General features: G+C 40.4%; 1 protein-coding gene across 1 annotated transcript; it reads left to right on the top strand.

Moving 5' to 3' along the window:
* The first annotated feature begins 9367 nt into the window (after positions 1 to 9367).
* On the top strand, positions 9368 to 12782 carry LOC121595432. The gene is made up of 6 exons (XM_041919425.1): positions 9368 to 10303; positions 10378 to 10748; positions 10834 to 10926; positions 10996 to 11367; positions 11453 to 11541; positions 11615 to 12782. Exons 2-6 carry the CDS (start codon positions 10625 to 10627, stop codon positions 11636 to 11638), a joined length of 702 nt encoding a protein of 233 aa, XP_041775359.1. The 5' UTR covers positions 9368 to 10303; positions 10378 to 10624; the 3' UTR covers positions 11639 to 12782.
* Positions 12783 to 18088: the final 5306 nt, after the last annotated feature.

Genomic DNA, 18088 nt, shown 5'->3' with positions numbered 1-18088 from the left:
CTTCGAAACAGTATCCACCTCAGTTCTACTTAATTCGGCAAACGATGACGAAGGCCACCCTGACCAACGCGAGTTCAAAGTTACTACATAGCAACCGTCCCAAAATCAAATATACCGTGACTATCCCAAAACATACCACATGGCAACCGTAACAGTCATCAAACACATTACATGGCGACCGTGACCTTAATCTGCAATCGGCGGGCAGAAGTATAAACAAATTATTTGTGATACGTACAACGGTAACGTACAGCAGTGTCGTGCTAACGCATCAAATAGTGTAAAAAAAAAGTGCGTTTTTGACCATAACCGGTATACGACGGATAAAAGTGTCAAATGTGCAAATTTGTATTGAACAACGCAGCTGGCACAAGTGACCCATATAAAAAAAAAACAATCGCTATGAATGAGCGACCAAAAGCAAACACAGTGTGGTGTACAAAATGACAACTCATCGAAAATATAAGTGATGAACCGTTTGAAGGGCGAAAAAAGTGTGATATAAAGCAATTATGTAAAAAAAAAGTGTTTTGACAACCTTCCTCAACGTGCAAAAATGCAACAACATATGAATAAACCCTTAAGCGATCAGTTTGCAAACTAGAGCTACCTTGAAGTGAGGAACATCGCATCGACCCCAAAACTAAAGTAAACGGAAATAATGATGTCATGAGTAATGAGAAGCAGTGCAGTGAAACCATAAGCAATACCTATGTAGAAGTGATGTTCATTTGAAAGGTGATAGAATGAATGGCGAGACTACGGTATACGAGATGTGACTAGTGTGATTGAATGGAACAACCGTTCCCAACGTGGAAGACGACAAGACATCGAGCGACGACTGATGACACCCTACAACTTCACATTAAGCACCAATTAAACACCGAGCACCGGTAACGAGCGTTACACCATGAGCAGCAACAATAACAAATACATGCTATGTATTTAAACAAGGTACAAGGTTACATACGTAAATATGAAATTTTACTGATGAGGCTGCATAAATATGCAAAAACTATTCGAGAAAATAGAAATATTAGATAAAATTTATGATCAGGTGAAACAGCTGAACAGATGTTATAGGCTTTGCGCGTTAACAACATTAAGGGATAATACTAAGGAAATATACGACGAAATACAAGAACTCCTACGAAAGCACGAATCGTCTATTAAAGATGAAATATTAACAAAGCTAGTTAAAAAGAGTAGATACGTACACTACGAAATAAATAAGTGCATAAAAATACACTTCGAGAGACATCCAGATTCGTTAAATACGACATTATCAGAGAACCAATTTGACATAACAATAGAAACGAAACCTGACAAAATGGCTGACATTATGGAATTGATTAAAATCACCACTTCTCTCATATCAAAGTATGATGGTAATGAGAAAGATTTAAAAGGTGTGGTGTCAAATTAAATGTATTAAAGAAAATAGTGAAGCCGGAGAATAGGGAAACAATAATAGAGCTAGTATTAGGACGTCTGACAGGTAAAGCGCGAGTTGTTGTAGGAGAAGCCCCAAACTCAATAGAAGATATAGTTAACAAACTACAAGACAGATGCAGCATAAAGGTAACACCAGAAATAGTAGTATCCAAAATGGATAATACGAAACAGACCGGAACAATAGAAGATTTCGGAAGCATTATAGAAAAACTAACGCAGCAACTTGAAGAAGCATACATAGCGGAAGAAATAACACCAGAAGTAGCCAGGAAAAAAGCAACTAAGTCTGGAATTAGCGCATTGAGTTATGGACTTAAGGATGGAGAAACCAAAATAATAATGAGATCAAGTAAATTCGAAACCCTGCATGAAGCAATAGAACAAGCAGTAAAATTGGAACTAGAAGACAGAACGAAAAAAGGAAAGAATGAACAGACAAAAATTTTATATTCAAACGCTACTAGGAACAATAGAGGGTATGGTAACAACTACCAGGGAAGGAACAATTACAATAGATTCTCAAATAATAATAATAATAGGTATCAGACACAAAACCCACCCAGGTTCCCACCCGCAAAATATGGACATAACAATAACCGAAACAATAATAACTACAGAAATAACAACTCTAACAACACTAGAAATCAGCACGCAAATCGACAAAATAATTCCAACAGAAATCAGTACGTACAATCCAATCAGAGAAATAATAGCAATTTGCAAAATAATCGAGCGCCTATTCATAACACAGTAACAGCCGAAGAACAGAATAATTTTTTAGGGCAACCTCAAGCATCGGAAAATACCCAATACTAACCATAAATCCTGATGCAGATAATTTTGTTAAAGTAAAAATAGAAATTTCAAAGGAAATCTATAGCACACTCATCATAGATACAGGAGCAACCGTATCCGTACTTAAAGCTAGTAAATTAAAACCAGGTTGCAAGATCAATACATCTAAAAAATTAACTTTGATAAGCTCTAGTGACCATGAATCAGAGACTTTAGGTACTGCTATGACAACAATTCACTTTGGCGATTATTCCATTATACACGAATTTCATATAATAGAAGACGTAGAATCCATTTTTTCTGACGGACTGTTAGGAAAAGACTTTATAAAGCACAGATGTATTGTTGATTATGTTAATTGGATGATATACTTCTCATCTGATAACGGATTGATTTCACATCCAATAGAAGACAATGTAAATGGAAATTATATTTACCAAAACGAAGTGAAGTAGTTCGAAAAATAACCATACCAAACTTGACAGAGGATTCAATCATCTTATCACAGGAAATCCAACCAGGAGTATTTTGCGGAAACACAATAGTCTCAAAACGTAATCAGTATATCAAATTCATTAATACCACAGATAAAGATGTTTCTTTTAACATAAAATCTTATACACCAGAAGTTGAACCATTAAGAGAGTATGAGCAATTACAGAAGAAACTTGACACATCTAAGGAACGAATTCAGAAAATTCATAACAAAATCCATATAGAAAATATTCCACAAATAGCAAGAGAAGAGTTAGAAAACCTTATCACAAAATTCTCGGATATATTTGTTTAGAAGATGAACCGGTCTCTACTAACAATTTTTATACCCAGGAAATTTCATTGAAAGATAACATTCCTTCTTATATACCAAATTATAAACAAATACATTCACAAACAGAGGAAATGCAATCACAGGTAGAAAAGATGTTGAAAAATAACATTATAGAACATTCTGTTTCATCATATAATTCACCGATACTATTAGTACCGAAGAAGTCAGGTGAAGGAAAAAAGAAATGGCGTTTAGTAGTGGATTTTCGGCAATTGAACAAGAAAATTTTACCAGACAAATTCCCTTTACCCCGCATAGACACGATACTAGATCAGTTAGGAAGAGCCAAATATTTCAGCACATTGGATTTGATGTCAGGGTTTCATCAAATCAAGCTTGATAAAAAATCCAGAAAATATACAGCTTTTTCGACACCTACAGGCCACTATCAGTTTACAAGAATGCCATTTGGACTCAACATTAGCCCAAACAGCTTTCAAAGAATGATGGCTATCGCTATGGCTGGTTTAACACCAGAGCTAGCATTTGTATATATAGATGATATTATAGTTACTGGATGCAGTGCACGGCATCATATCAGTAATTTAGGTAAAGTTTTTGATAGGCTAAGAAAGTATAACCTTAAACTAAATGCAGAGAAATGTTGTTTCTTTAAAACAGAAGTAACGTACTTAGGTCATAAAATAACAGATAAAGGAATTTATCCAGACGACGCGAAGTTTGACACAATTAAAAAGTTCCCGATTCCTACTAATGCTGATGAAGCAAGACGTTTTGTCGCATTTTGTAATTATTATCGTAAATTTGTACAGAATTTTGCTAAGATAGCTAAACCTATTAATAATTTGATTAAGAAAAATGTTAAGTTTGCATGGACTTCAGAATGTCAAGCAGCTTTCGATACCTTGAAACAAAGCTTACTCTCACCCACAATTTTACAATATCCAGATTTTAAAAAGCAATTCATAATTACGACAGACGCATCGGATATGGCATGTGGTGCAGTGTTATCACAAATAACAGATGGAAACGATTTACCAGTCGCGTTTGCGAGTAAAAGTTTTACACCAGGAGAGAAGAATAAGCCAATTATCGAGAAAGAGCTTACAGCTATACATTGGGCAATTAATTATTTTAAACCTTACGTATATGGACAAAAATTTATAGTTAGAACAGATCATAGACCATTAGCATACTTATTTGGTATGAAAAATCCTACTTCTAAGCTTACTAGAATGAGACTAGATTTAGAAGAATTTGACTTTGAAATAGAATATTTAGCAGGTAAAGCTAATGTTGCGGCAGACGCACTATCAAGAGTAATCCTTAACTCAGATGACCTAAAAGCATCAATACCAAAATCCAAAACGATTTTAATGGTTAATACAAGAGCCATGGTTAAGAAAAATAACGAGAAAACTGATATAAACAAAGACGAACCAATCGCAACAACAGGGACTGATCACCCCGCGATGTGGAAAACAGATAGACCTTTAGAAGTGAGAAAAGTACTAAAAATAGGTACGCAGAGAATTAAGAACAACGTTGAATTCATAATATACAACCATTCATATAGTAAAGCACTAGGAAAATTTCTTTTGAGAAATGATGTAAATGGAAGTCAAGCATTAGAGTTTGCTCTTCTAAGAATGTGCAAAATCGCGAAACAATATGGAAGAAACAAGCTAGCATGGTCAGAAGAAGACCACTTATTCAAAGAATATTCCCAACAAACTATTAAGGAAATAGCCAACAGAGCCATTACCAAATTTGAAATAATCCTGTTTACTCCAACTAGATGGATAACAACAGAGAAAGATAGGCTGAGAATAATTTCAGATTATCATATGACCCCTTCGGGAGGACATATAGGCCAGTACAGACTGTACCAGAAAATAAGGGAAAAATACAAATGGAAAAATATGAAAGATGATATCAAGAAATACGTACGAAATTGTAAGGCATGCATAGTTAATAAGACGATTAGACATACTAAGGAAGACACAGTTGTAACTACAACACCGACAAAACCATTTAACATAATTTCAATCGACACAGTAGGACCTCTAACAAAAACTAACAAAAACAACAGGTATGCAATAACCATACAATGTGACTTAACGAAATACATCGTAGTAATACCTATCCATAACAAAGAAGCAAACACTATAGCCAAGGCATTGGTAGAAAACTTCATCCTTACATTCGGAACATTTATAGAATTAAAATCAGATCAAGGACTAGAATATAACAATGAAATATTACACAAAATCTCAGAAATTTTAAAAATCAAACAAACTTTTAGCACAGCTTACCACCCACAGACAATAGGATCATTAGAGAGAAATCATAGATGTCTAAACGAATACCTAAGAAGCTATACAAACGAACATCATGATGACTGGGACGATTGGACAAAATTTTATGAATTTGTTTACAATACAACAGAACACTCAGACACAAACTACACACCATACGAACTGGTATTTGGAAGAAAAGCGAATTTACCACAAGATATATTTAAAACAAAAATTGAACCAGTTTATAATATTGACCAATATTATTTCGAAATGAAATATAAACTCCAAAAATCAAACGAAATTGCCAGAGAAAATTTGATAAAAGCAAAAATTAAAAGACAACAAACCTTAAATAAAGATACAGTACCACTTATTATAAACTTAGGAGATCAGGTATATTTGGAAAATGAAAATAGGAAAAAATTAGATCCAGTCTACATTGGACCTTTCACAGTAGTAAGTGACCAAGGGCCTAATTGCGTAATACAAAATAATACAACAAAGAAAACCTCTACAGTACACAAAAATAGATTAATTAAGTACACAGGAGAATAACTTCAATCATTGTAATTCATTACGTTATTCTATTAAAGGGGGGAGGTGTAGCATGCACATGCACATGCTATACTGTTTTCAATCAGTTCACACACATTTCTTATTACACTTAATAAACACAAAATTGTCAACACAACACAACACACAAAAAGACCAAATTCCAACCACTCAAGATACCAACACAATCCAAACCACATAAATAACCTTACGTCAGGAATTGTAAGTCAGCAGAAAAACCCTTATCCAAAAACACTTAAAACACACAAGCGACACACAACCCGGAGGTGCAAAAAAAACCTTACCCAGCACAAAACGCTTCAAGTGGGTAAAGCGTAAATACACAGCATTGCATAATAGCAACCAACAGTTAATAAATAATGAAATAGGAGACACCGTACCTCGTGTGTACAAACAGAACCGTAAGCGTAGGAAACAAAACACCGCGTAAGCGTCAGAACCCAGAACTGACCTTACATAATAAGCACAACCATATGTAAACTCAAAACTTGACATTCAGCATAATTGACACAAAATAGAGAGTATAAATAAAACCAACTCCGATCATGGCAGGTCAGATTCGTTCGGACTGTCAGGATAGGACTATGCCCATCCTACATCTATCGAGTTCTCATTTAAAGAGTTTAGATATGTCCCCCTGCCCAAGGTAAGGCCTCTAAACTCCAACGTTTCCAGTAAGGGAAACCTCCTAAAGGTTTCTATGATCGCCTGGACGATCAAGTGTCGAACGTCCGCTTCGAAACAGTATCCACCTCAGTTCTACTTAATTCGGCAAACGATGACGAAGGCCACCCTGACCAACGCGAGTTCAAAGTTACTACATAGCAACCGTCCCAAAATCAAATATACCGTGACTATCCCAAAACATACCACATGGCAACCGTAACAGTCATCAAACACATTACACTGCATTTGTTATTATCCATGTAAAATGAGTAAGGGAGAGAGGATCATTTAAGGATAATGTGTATGTCATTTCCATTTTGTATTTTTCCCAGTCAGCCGTCTCATATTTCCACCTGGGACGTTTTTGAGGGCTGTGGGTTAGTTGATGGCTTTGGACAAAAAGTGGGTAGTGATCACTGTCATGGGTATAGTTAGACCGACCCGCTAGAAACCAGACTGCAAGCTAGCATTCCACACCGGCTACGAGCAGACGAAGATGTAACGCTACACCGGCCACGAGCGGAAAACGGCGACATGCGCAAGTAATGCGACACGCAGACCGATCGTGAGAACGGACCAATGCAGCCAGAAACCAGCGGCCTAGTTAGAAGATTAGCTCGTTAGGTTTAGTCAGTCGAAGTCGAAGTCTAGAATCAGCCAGATATAGTTAATAGTTTACCTTTAGTCAGGAGTAATTCTGTTTGTGTAAAATAAAAATCTTTTTTTTATGGCCAACCGGTCTAGATAACGATTAACTGTATTGTTATGGATGTAAACAGAAAAAACTAGAAGCTATAGAAAAGAAAATAGCACAAAAATCGAAAATAGTACCATGCCCACTAATAGGACAGGTATTTGTGGCTGTGTTTAAAAATTTAACATGTCGCCCTCTGTCAGCAATTACACTTTTTATACGAATCGGTCGTTAATAATTATTAACACATCCCATTAATCAAAACAGATCATCAATAAAACTTTGAAATCTATACGACTACTAGCTGGCCCGACAAACTTAGTTATTCAAAAAAAAATATATATATATATATATATATATATATATATATATATATATATATATATATATATATATATATATATATATATATATATATATATATATATATATATATATATATATATATATATATATATATTCCATTATTGATTTGTTACTTGGGATAGTTGTATCGTGCACGTATCCCCTCAGGATCCGATCATCGAGTGTAAACCGCCAGGCACATCACACCAAGTGTCAAAGTGTCGTATACAACACAACAATCCTGCTCTTTGTATGGGAGTTAGAAAATCATTATTAAATTAAGTTTAGTGTAACATCTGAACGATGTTTAAGTCTTAAAACCTTTTCTCATACCACCATAAGGTGTGTGCAAAGTTTCGTTGAAAATGATCCAGCCGTTTCGGAGGTTGCTCGCAACAAACACCGTGACATGAAATTTTTATATATAGACTAGCTGATTTACCCGGTTTCACGCGGGATAAAATTAATGTCCCGTTTTTATTAAAAATAGAAAAATTTGCAATCCAAGGAGTATAAAACAACGATTACAATGATTACTATGGTTTTATCCCAAAGCTTCGATTCTTCTTATCGGTCGTAATAACAGTAGATAATTAAGATCTATTATCATCCGCTTGGGTACTACTGAGTTTTAGGTTTACCACGGAGTTTGAAAAAATTGAAATTTTGTGCTATTTTAAATGGTTTTTTAAATTTGCCGTAAAGAGAATTTCTTTTGAGTTTGGCATTTGATGTGTCAAATTAGTATAAGAACTGTCAAATTAAGAAAATCTAAACAAAATTAAATTAAGATAAGCTAAAAAGCGCGATTGCAAGGACTCGTGCGAGCTCGCAAACTGCTCGAAGTTTCTTGCGGGGTTTTAACACCAGTGTAAACTGCACTTAACACCGAGTGTCAAAGCGCTGTATACAACGACAACAATACTGCTCTTGGCATGGGATTAGAAAATTGGTTATAAAATAAGTTTAGTGCAACTTCTGAAAATGATGTGAGTCTTAAAACCTATTCTCATATCACCATAAGGTGTGTGCAAAGTTTCGTTGAAAATAATTCAGCCGATTCGGAGCTTGCTCGCAACAAACACCGTGACACGAGATTTTTATAGATATAGATAGATTAGAACCGAGGAGAAATGCTTTTCAGTCGTGAAAGATCAAACTTTCATACAAAATGGATGACCTGCCCATGAATGAAACATTTGCTCAAACATTATTAATCATTTCGTTCTATTACAGATGAGAACAGAATTAGACGCAGCAGAAACAGCAAAAGCTGCAGATGCAGCAGAAGCTGCTGAAGCTGCAGAAGCGGCAGACGCATTAGCAGCAGCAAAAGCAGCAGCAGCAGAAAAAGCAGCAGAAGCTATAGCAGCAGCAGCAGCAGCAGCAGCAGTAGCAAAAGCAGCAGAAGCTATAGCAGCAGCAGTAGCAGCAGCAGCAGTAGCAGCAGCAGAAGCAGCAGCAAAAGCATCAGCAGTGTTGTGGGCAGCCGTGCCGACCCCTGGACTTGCCGTGGCAGTTGCGCTGCCACCGGTCAACGTCCAGGAGGACGACAGTGTGTCACACACACTGTCGCACACACTAAGCAGCGCAAGGCTTAGTGTGTGCCAAGCGCACAGTTAGAGTGTGTTTGCGAGCCGATCGAGCAATAGCTCTCGGCAGGGGCGCTCGGTGCGGCTGGTGTGCGGCCACCGTACTATTATATTTTAAAGTGTATTGTTTGTTTTCGTTTATGTTTTATTTATTATGTACTTTGTATAAAGTGTCTAAATAAATACAAAAGAGCAGTTCATAACAGTGGCGACGAGGATGGGATCCTCCTGCGTAAGGGGGATCCAACAAGAACCCGCGGACGCCATCGCGATCGGGCCCATCTCGTTTTTGCTGCATCATCGCAGCGGCCATCGCGTTGGCACCGGTCCCCGTGCTTGCGGGACACCGCGAACGGTTTGGGTCGCCACCGCCGCCAACACCGAGGCCCCCGGCTGCCGTCCCATCATTGGCGACCACATGGGCAGCCGAGCACACACTCTCGGCGACAAGGAAGGTCGTCGAGCTGCAGCCCTAGCAACGCCAGCAGCACCAGAGGTGAGGCACCTTTCCGCCTTGCTGCTGGAACATCGGATGGGCGTCACATCCGCCCATGCTGCAGCCCCAGCTTCATCGGGCGAGGACGCATTCCGCCCAGCTGCAGCAGCAGCAGTGCAAGCATCCATCGGCGACGAGCAATACCGCCCCGGCTCGAGCTCAGCACATCATCGGCGAGGCAGCAATTCCGCCGCGGCTCGAGCCCTGCCTCTCACCACGGCGACGTACCATTCCGCCTCGGCAGCACAACAGGATCGGCAACGCACAAGTTGCATCGGCTGCAACACAGCAGCACACATCGGCGCGAACGCTTTCGCCCTGGCTGTAGTTGAACAGGCGTCGCCAATTGCGCCTCGGCTACAGCCACAGTGTCCAGAGGGGACGAGGTAGCATGCCGTCCCGGCTGCAGTCGAACGGGCGTCACCAAATTGCAAATTGCCACAGCATAAAAGAAGGGCGATGAGCCAACGCATCGTAGGAGGGCGAAGAACAATGCCCATAATTTCAGATCCCCCTACGCCTCCTAAGTGGCACTGCTATAGGCCAATGAGCTTTCTGCAGGAAACAGTTGATGAGTCGCTGAGAGCGAATGGTGTGGTATGTAGATAAAACCAGTTTAATTTCTGTAAAAACGCAAATAACTCATTATTTCCTTTTTACTTTTTTTGTAGATAGAACGCTCAGAAGAAAATGTGATGGGGCCTCCAATTGCCTCTTCTACGCGGTGGTCCGCAGCAGAGGGAAGGGAATTCGCAAAAACAAGACGGTCTATACACATAACAAATTAATGATTTTCCTATTTTGCAAGCATTCCTCTAAAAATGAAAAACGAAATCTTATTCAACTTGTATCGGGGCACCTGATGCTCTGGTAGACCAATCACAACTTCTATAATAATAGAAAACAGACTGCCGGAGCATGGGGGAAATAGCCAGGCATCTGGCGACCACCGTGGCCAGATGCCAGAAAGTTTGGCACCAGCTCCGGTACAAGTACCGAGCAATAAGGATACGTGAGCTGGCAGCGGTCAATAAGACAGGATGTAAGTAAGAATTTTCTAGACGCGCTGAAAATGTATGTAATAAAACACATTAAATCTTGCTTATATTTATTGATTATAATTTCAGATCCCCCTTCGCCTCCTAAGTGGCACTGCTATAGGCCAATGAGCTTTCTGCAGGAAACAGTTGATGAGTCGCTGAGAGCGAATGGTGTGATATGTAGATAAAACAGTTTAATTTCTGTAAAAACGCAAATAACTCATTATTTCCTTTTTACTTTATTTGTAGATAGAACGCTCAGAAGAAAATGTGATGGGGCCTCCAATTGCCTCTTCTGCGCGGTGGCCCGCAGCAGAGGGAAGGGAATTCGCAAAAACAAGACGGTCTATACACAAAACAAATTAATGATTTTCCTGTTTTGCAAGCTTTCCTCCAAACAGTATAAAAAGGATTTGATCCGACTTGTATCGGGGCACCCCATGCTCTGGCAGACCAATGACCCATTCTATAATAATAGAAGAAAGATTGCCGGAGCATGGGGGGAAATAGCCAGGCATCTGGCGACCACCGTGGCCAGATGCCAGAAAGTTTGGCACCAGCTCCGGTACAAGTACCGAGCGATCAGGGTACGTGAGCTGGAAGCGGTCAATAAGACAGGATGTAAGTAAGAATTTTCTAGACGCGCTGCAAATGTATGTAATAAAACACATTAAATCTTGCTTATATTTATTGAATATAATTTCAGATATCCCTACGCCTCCTAAGTGGCATTGCTATAGGCCAATGAGCTTTCTGCGGGAAATAGTTGATGAGTCGATGAGAGCGAATGGTGTGGTATGTAGATAAAACAGTTTGATTTCTGTAAAAACGCAAATAACTCATTATTTCCTTTTTTCTTTATTTGTAGATTAATATCTTTTGTAATAAGTAAGCGTAATGGGGACTCCAATTGCCTCTTCTACGCTGCGACCCGCTGCGGAATAGGAGAGCGTCGCATCGGAGGAAAGGGAAGAGAGTGCAGTTGGAGGCGCCTATTACGAACGACGGGTCTACTGAGTGAGGCTATGGAATGCACAAATCTCTATTATAAAACTCTAGTAAAGGCTGATCAGCGTTACTTTACAGCGGATGCTTGGATGATTTTTATTTAGTTTATTTGAGTTAGTTAGTTAGTTAGTAGTTTATGTTTTTAGATACATTTTATGGATTTTTATCAATTCGCAAAAACAGGACTGATCCAATCGGTCCCTTGATTGAGTTGCAGAACCATCATACTTAGATATGCCTGAAGGTCGCTTGAATAAATGGCAGCGAATCCAACAACTGCGGCAGCAGTTCTGGAATAGATGGCAAAGGGAGTATTTGTGCGAACTGCAAACCAGATACAAGTGGACCAAAATAAAGGACAACGTAAAGGAGGGAGCATTGGTTCTAATGAAGGAGGATAACACGCCCCCGCATTTGTGGAAGCTGGGACGCATTACAAGGGTGTTCCCGGGCAAGGACAGAATGATCTGGGTAGCGGATGTGAAGACAAAGAGTGGTGAGTTTAAACGTCCTGTTCATAAATTGGCTCTTCTTCCGGTAATAGATTCGTAGCATCAACCTGGCCGGGAGGATGTTCCATTTCGATGGAACGAGGGAGATGTGCGGTCTGAGGAACGAGCGAGAAGGACGGGCTGAGGAAGGAGCGAGAGGTGCAGGATGAGGAGCGAACGGTAGGCTGTCCGAGTGGCATCTGTTTTGGCGACAATTGTCTGGAACGGCGGCACCCACAATTGTTGTTCAATCACATCGACACCGGCCAGAATTTCGCGAAACCCACCGTAGAATGCAAGCGGGCGGCTTGTGTGGTCAGACGGGCCAGAGAAGCAAGCGAGTTGCTGCTGTTCGCTGGACTAGGTTAAGGGGGAAAAGAGAGGGAATGAAGAGAAGGAAAGAGTGAGAGAGGGAATTATGAAATTTATTTTGTGACCGAGTGGAGTGGGTCAGTCTGATGAAAAACGCGAGGCAGTTAAGTCGCAATTAATAAACATTGTGCGTTCAGTTGAAACCGTGTCCACTGAGATGAAATATCCGCTAAGATATCACAGGGGTGTATCTCGAGGACCGTCAGTACACATGAATCGGTATTTCTGGTCACTCTGTCCGGTAAAGTCGGTAATAATTCACCTCCTAAATACATACATCTTGAGACTAGACTTCGTTATCGGTCCATTTTGTGTTTCGTGCCTTCCTGTGTCGTTCGTCAAAAATTTTCTGTGTTCTTAACAAAAAAAAGGTAGGCTGATAAACTGCCTTATTAATTATCACTAAATTAATTATTATTTTTTTTTTATTTCAGCTATGAAGACTCGAGGCCAACTACGTGCGAAAGCTGCATCAAAAGCCGAATCCCGCCAACAGGCAGCGATGGTTGGAGGTGGTGGTGTAACAACCCGGCAGGCAGCGCGGGCTGCAGCTGCTCGTGTTGGAACAGCAGAGCAGCAGAAGCATCTGTTGGAACAGCAGAAGCTGCAGACGCAGCAGACGCAGCAGAAGCAGCAGAAGCAGCATGTTGTGGGCAGCCGTGCCGACCCCTGGACTTGCCGTGGTAGTTGTGCTACCACTGCACATTGGGCAAACGCCTGTATAAAAATCGAAAATCCAACTTCATCGCAGGATAACACCATAATTATTTTCTTAAAATAGATACTTAAACTTAGTTGAAACCAAAATATTTCACGTTTTTATCTTAAACTTACTGAGATATAGGCCATCAAAGTGTAAACTTTGTGTTTTTTTGTCCCAAATTTGAGCTATTTTTCGACCGAACATAAACCTTCATATTTCAGTATATGATGGTTAGATTTTGATAATTAATGTGTCATTGGAAATGTTTTTTGTCATACTTTGATGTTATGTCTGAATATTTAGCAAAAACTTGTTTTTAAAGTTCATTAATGATTGAAAACCAAACATCCCTGCCGAATTTTTGGATATTTTCATTTTGGAGAGTGAATTTTTTTATGATTCGACTCGATTTCACTCGTGTGTCGTATATCATCGGAAAGATCAACATTTTTCCTACGTTTTGACGTTGAAATTAGCTGCAACCATCCGCGACCCCGAAAATTATTGAACTTTTTCTTGAAAATAGCGCGGGCGATTTTGGCGTGTTGTTGTATGAGCCATACACCACAAGTATCGAACTAACTGTCATAAACGGGCATTTGAAACAAACAGGCATAATAAACAAAGCTGAACCGAGAAAAACCGTTTGAAAAAGATCGTAAGATCGTAAGCTCTTTTCAAAACTAACCATGAAAAACTCGGCTTTTTTAGCGCGTAATACTTAAAAATCGTTTTAAGTAACGAACTTACTCCACCTTTGTTTTATTTCTTAACAATAATTGTTGATGCTGTTAAGTACTACACAATAATTTAATGTTGTGAGCGATAATTATAAAGGTTTTTTCGCTGTCTAGACAATTTTAGTACAGGACTGCCTTGTGTAGTAAGAGCAATGGTATTGAATGAAGAAAAACTGCAATAGCACGAGGAATTGATTTTCATCCCGGCGTTTGTATGGCCGTTGCCCACTGTGCACTGGTCAATGTCCAGGGGACGACAGTGTGTCACGCACACTGTCGTACGCACCCTACGCGCGGGCCGCTTAGTGTGTGTCGTGTGCGCTCGAACAAGAGAGGTGTTGCGAGCAGCCGGTCGAGCAGGGCTCCCGCCAGGACATGGTACGGCTGGCGCGGCCGGGTATTTTTAATGTGTAATTGTGCTTGTTAATATTTATTATTGTGTACTATATTAGTGATAAATAAAAGTACCTCAGCGAGAAACCAAACACACAACACTGCAGAAGCAGCAGAAGCATCTATGCATTCGTTCATATGCCCTCGTTGCCAGGCGCCAGCTGTGATGCCTAAACGCAGGCTTTTTGATGTACAGCGGTACATCGAGATGAGGGACAACATGGCCCAAGCTCAGCCAGCGATGGTTACCCGCAGCATAGCAACAGCCCAAGCAGTACCACTAGGAGGTAGAGCTATGAACGTTCGCCATCCAATTCCGCCAGCTCACGTATCCATTAAAATTTAGTTTCGTTTCAAAAACGAATTTGCTAGACGCGCTGCAAATGATTGTAATGAAACACATTAAATCGTGCTTATATTTATTATTGTTAATTTCAGATCCCTAAATGCCGCCTAAGTGGTACTGCTACAGGCTGATGAATTTTCTGCGGGCAACCGTAGATGCCTCGCTGGCTGACAATGACCTAGTATGTATATAAAACAGTTTAATTTCACACAGTTGAATTAAAACGCACGTCAGATTCGGCACGGTTTGTTTTGGGTTTGGTTGCCAAGCCCCGTCCATTCTTGCACATGTTTATTTAATGCACCTAGTGTTAACTTTCGTGCACCAATAATGTTAGTGTGAGCTAACTCAAATCACCCTTGCGAAGCGCATTTTTGTTTATGTGACAAATGTGTGATTACCCTTGATGAAATGACAGAAGAATGCAAACGTCTACCCACTTTAAGATATGATGATGCTATGATAAACGCCGATAAAACAGTCAGTGTAGTACGAGGTCAGCAAATATTCCAAAACGCCAAATAACACTAAGCATGAGAGCAAGGCCGAGTCCTCGATTAAGTGTTTGTTGTGCGGTGAAGGGCATCATGCCAGGAGATGCCCACATAAAAGTCACCATTGTCGTAAATGCCATCGGTACGGGCACATGGACGGATTTTGTAACTCCACTTTAAGATTGTCCAACGGTGGGAGGCAAAAGAGCATAAGAACTGTTTGGATAAACAGAATTTCGTATTTTAAACGTGGACTGGTGAATGTTTTTTTAAATGAGATGCCAACTCGGATGATGATCGATTCTGGTGCCGACATAACCCTAATATCGAAAAAGCATTGGTTGGATATTGGTTAACCGGCGATGACACAACCTGACATTAAAGCCAAAACAGGATCCGGAGAGCCTTTTGCACATTTAAGGCGAGATCCAGTGTATGATAAGCATAGGGCAGCAGTGTAAGCCGTGTATGGTACGTGTTGTGAACGCTGATTTACTGGTGTTAGCTGCGGATGCTATGGAGATTTTTGGTTTGTGGGATGTTCCGTTATCATCAATTTGTCGGCGAGTCGATGTCGGCGATGTGAGCTGTAGGGCTCTTAGTACATCATATCCGGAGTTATTTGCTGATAGGCTCGGGCGTTGTATAAAGACACAGGTTAATCTTCAATCGAAGGATGATGCTTTCCCTGTGCTTCACCCCAAGCAACCTGTTGCGTACGCTATGTTACAGCCAGTGACTGATGAGCTTCAGCAGTTAGAGGAAGAAAGGGTAATCACACATGTGAAGTATTCGGAGTGGGCCGCTTCAATAGTGGTGGTGCGCAAGGCAAACGGTAGTATAAGGATCTGTGGTAGCTATTCCACAGGCCTTAATAATGCGCTAATGACACACCAGTACCCGATACCTCTGTCAAAAGATATTTTCGCGAGTTTGAGCAATTGTGCAGTTTTCAGCCAATTAGACCTCTCTGAAGCATTTCTGCAAGTGGAGGTAGATGAGAAATGTCGTGATTTTTTAACAGTAATCACGCATCGTGCGTTATTCAGATACAACCGATTGTCACCAGTAGCTGTGTATCTAAATGATATTGTTGTAGGAGGAAAAGAAATGGCAGAGCACGATCGTAATCTTCATGCCGTGTTAGAGAAACTACAAGAGTACGGTTTTACTTTACGTGCAGAGAAATGCAGTTTTCGGAAGCCCCAAATTAAATATTCGGGCCATTTGTTGGATGCAAAAGGGTTGCGGCCAGACCCTGATAAGATTACTGCCATGATTAAGCTCCAGCCTCCGACAGACGTCCCGGGAGTGCGAACGTTTCTCGGGGCGATCAACTATTACGCGCAAAGACCCTGTGCTTTGGGTTTTGTTAAAGTACATCCAGAATGTATGGCCAAAGAGGCTAGAAGGCCGTGAGCTGAAAATTTTTCACGCGCGACGTGACTCTTTATCGGCAATTGAGGATTGCATTATTTTTGGAGACCGGTTAATCATACCTTTGTCGCCGCGCCAGCATGTACTTTAGTTGATGCACCGAGGACATCCGGGTATTGAGCGCATGAAAGGAGTAGCACGAAACTATGTATATTGGCCAAATATAGATGCAGATATTGGGGATATGGTGAAATGCTGTAAATCGTGCGCTTCTGCGGCTAAGTCTCCAAACCTAAGCTCACCGGTACCTTGGCAAACAACGGAAGTACCTTGGCAGAGGGTACATATTGATTACGCTGGGCCGATTGAAGATATGTATTTCCTGTTAGTGATTGATTCACATTCCAAATGGCCGGAGATTGTACCCACCTTTCAAATATCTGCCACTGCAACTGTTACTATTTTCAGACGATTGTGTGCAGGACTGGGAATGCCAAATACAATCGTAAGCGATAACGGAAGGCAGTCCACGAGCATGGCAGTTGCTGATTTTTGTAATTACCATCCCAAGCGCCACAGATTAAGCTTAAACGACTGGAAAATTGAATATCCATAGAAAAAAATGAAAGCTCCACAGCTTCATTGGTTTGATCAATAGATGGCGTATTACAACTCATCATTATATTGCTATCCTTTTCTTGCAATGTGTTTCGACAAGTTTCATCTTATCATGACCTATATAGCCTTCTAACTTTCTGAGCAAAAATCTACATGAATGGTCGTGTGGTCAGATACGTGGGTATCGACACCAACGACCTTTACTCAAATCTCACTTGTTTCAGTGCTGGTGGTTTCCGTTGGAGATTAGTATTTAAACAATCGTATCGCCGTTCTAGTTCTAGCGATGCATAACTTCAATGCGAAACCATACAACAGTACAGAGGAAATGAGAAAGCTCTCCTCCAAGCGATGAAGCTCAACTGGTTGGGGTATCCCACCAACAGAGAGCGCCACCAGCTTTTTCGCTATTTTTAGAATGCATGAGTCGTTTGCCGTCTGCTAAACGAAGTCTTTCTATATTCCGTTTAGGTAGAGAACTTGAGTCGTTTAGAAGCCGTTTAGTGGTCGTTTAGTGGATTTGTGGCACTTGGGATTGGTGTTGAACACATCAGAACTGCCCCGTACCACCCGCAGTCCGACGGCCAGGGTGTACGGTTTGTGGACTCATTCAAAAGAGCGTTAAAAAATATTAAGGTGGGAAAGGTGTTGTTGCAGGAAGCATTGGACATGTTTCTTTTGACATATAGCAGCATGAAAACACCGGCAGAAGTTATGTTTGGTCGCAAGATTCGTACTTGCCTAGAGCTGCTGCGCTCACCTGTAAAAGCTTCACCTAATCAAGATGATGGACAGTTTTC

Source organism: Anopheles merus, chromosome 3R (assembly GCF_017562075.2).
Source record: "Anopheles merus strain MAF chromosome 3R, AmerM5.1, whole genome shotgun sequence".
Lineage (NCBI taxonomy): Eukaryota > Metazoa > Arthropoda > Insecta > Diptera > Culicidae > Anopheles > Anopheles merus.
This window is presented reverse-complemented; position numbering and strand designations above follow the sequence as displayed.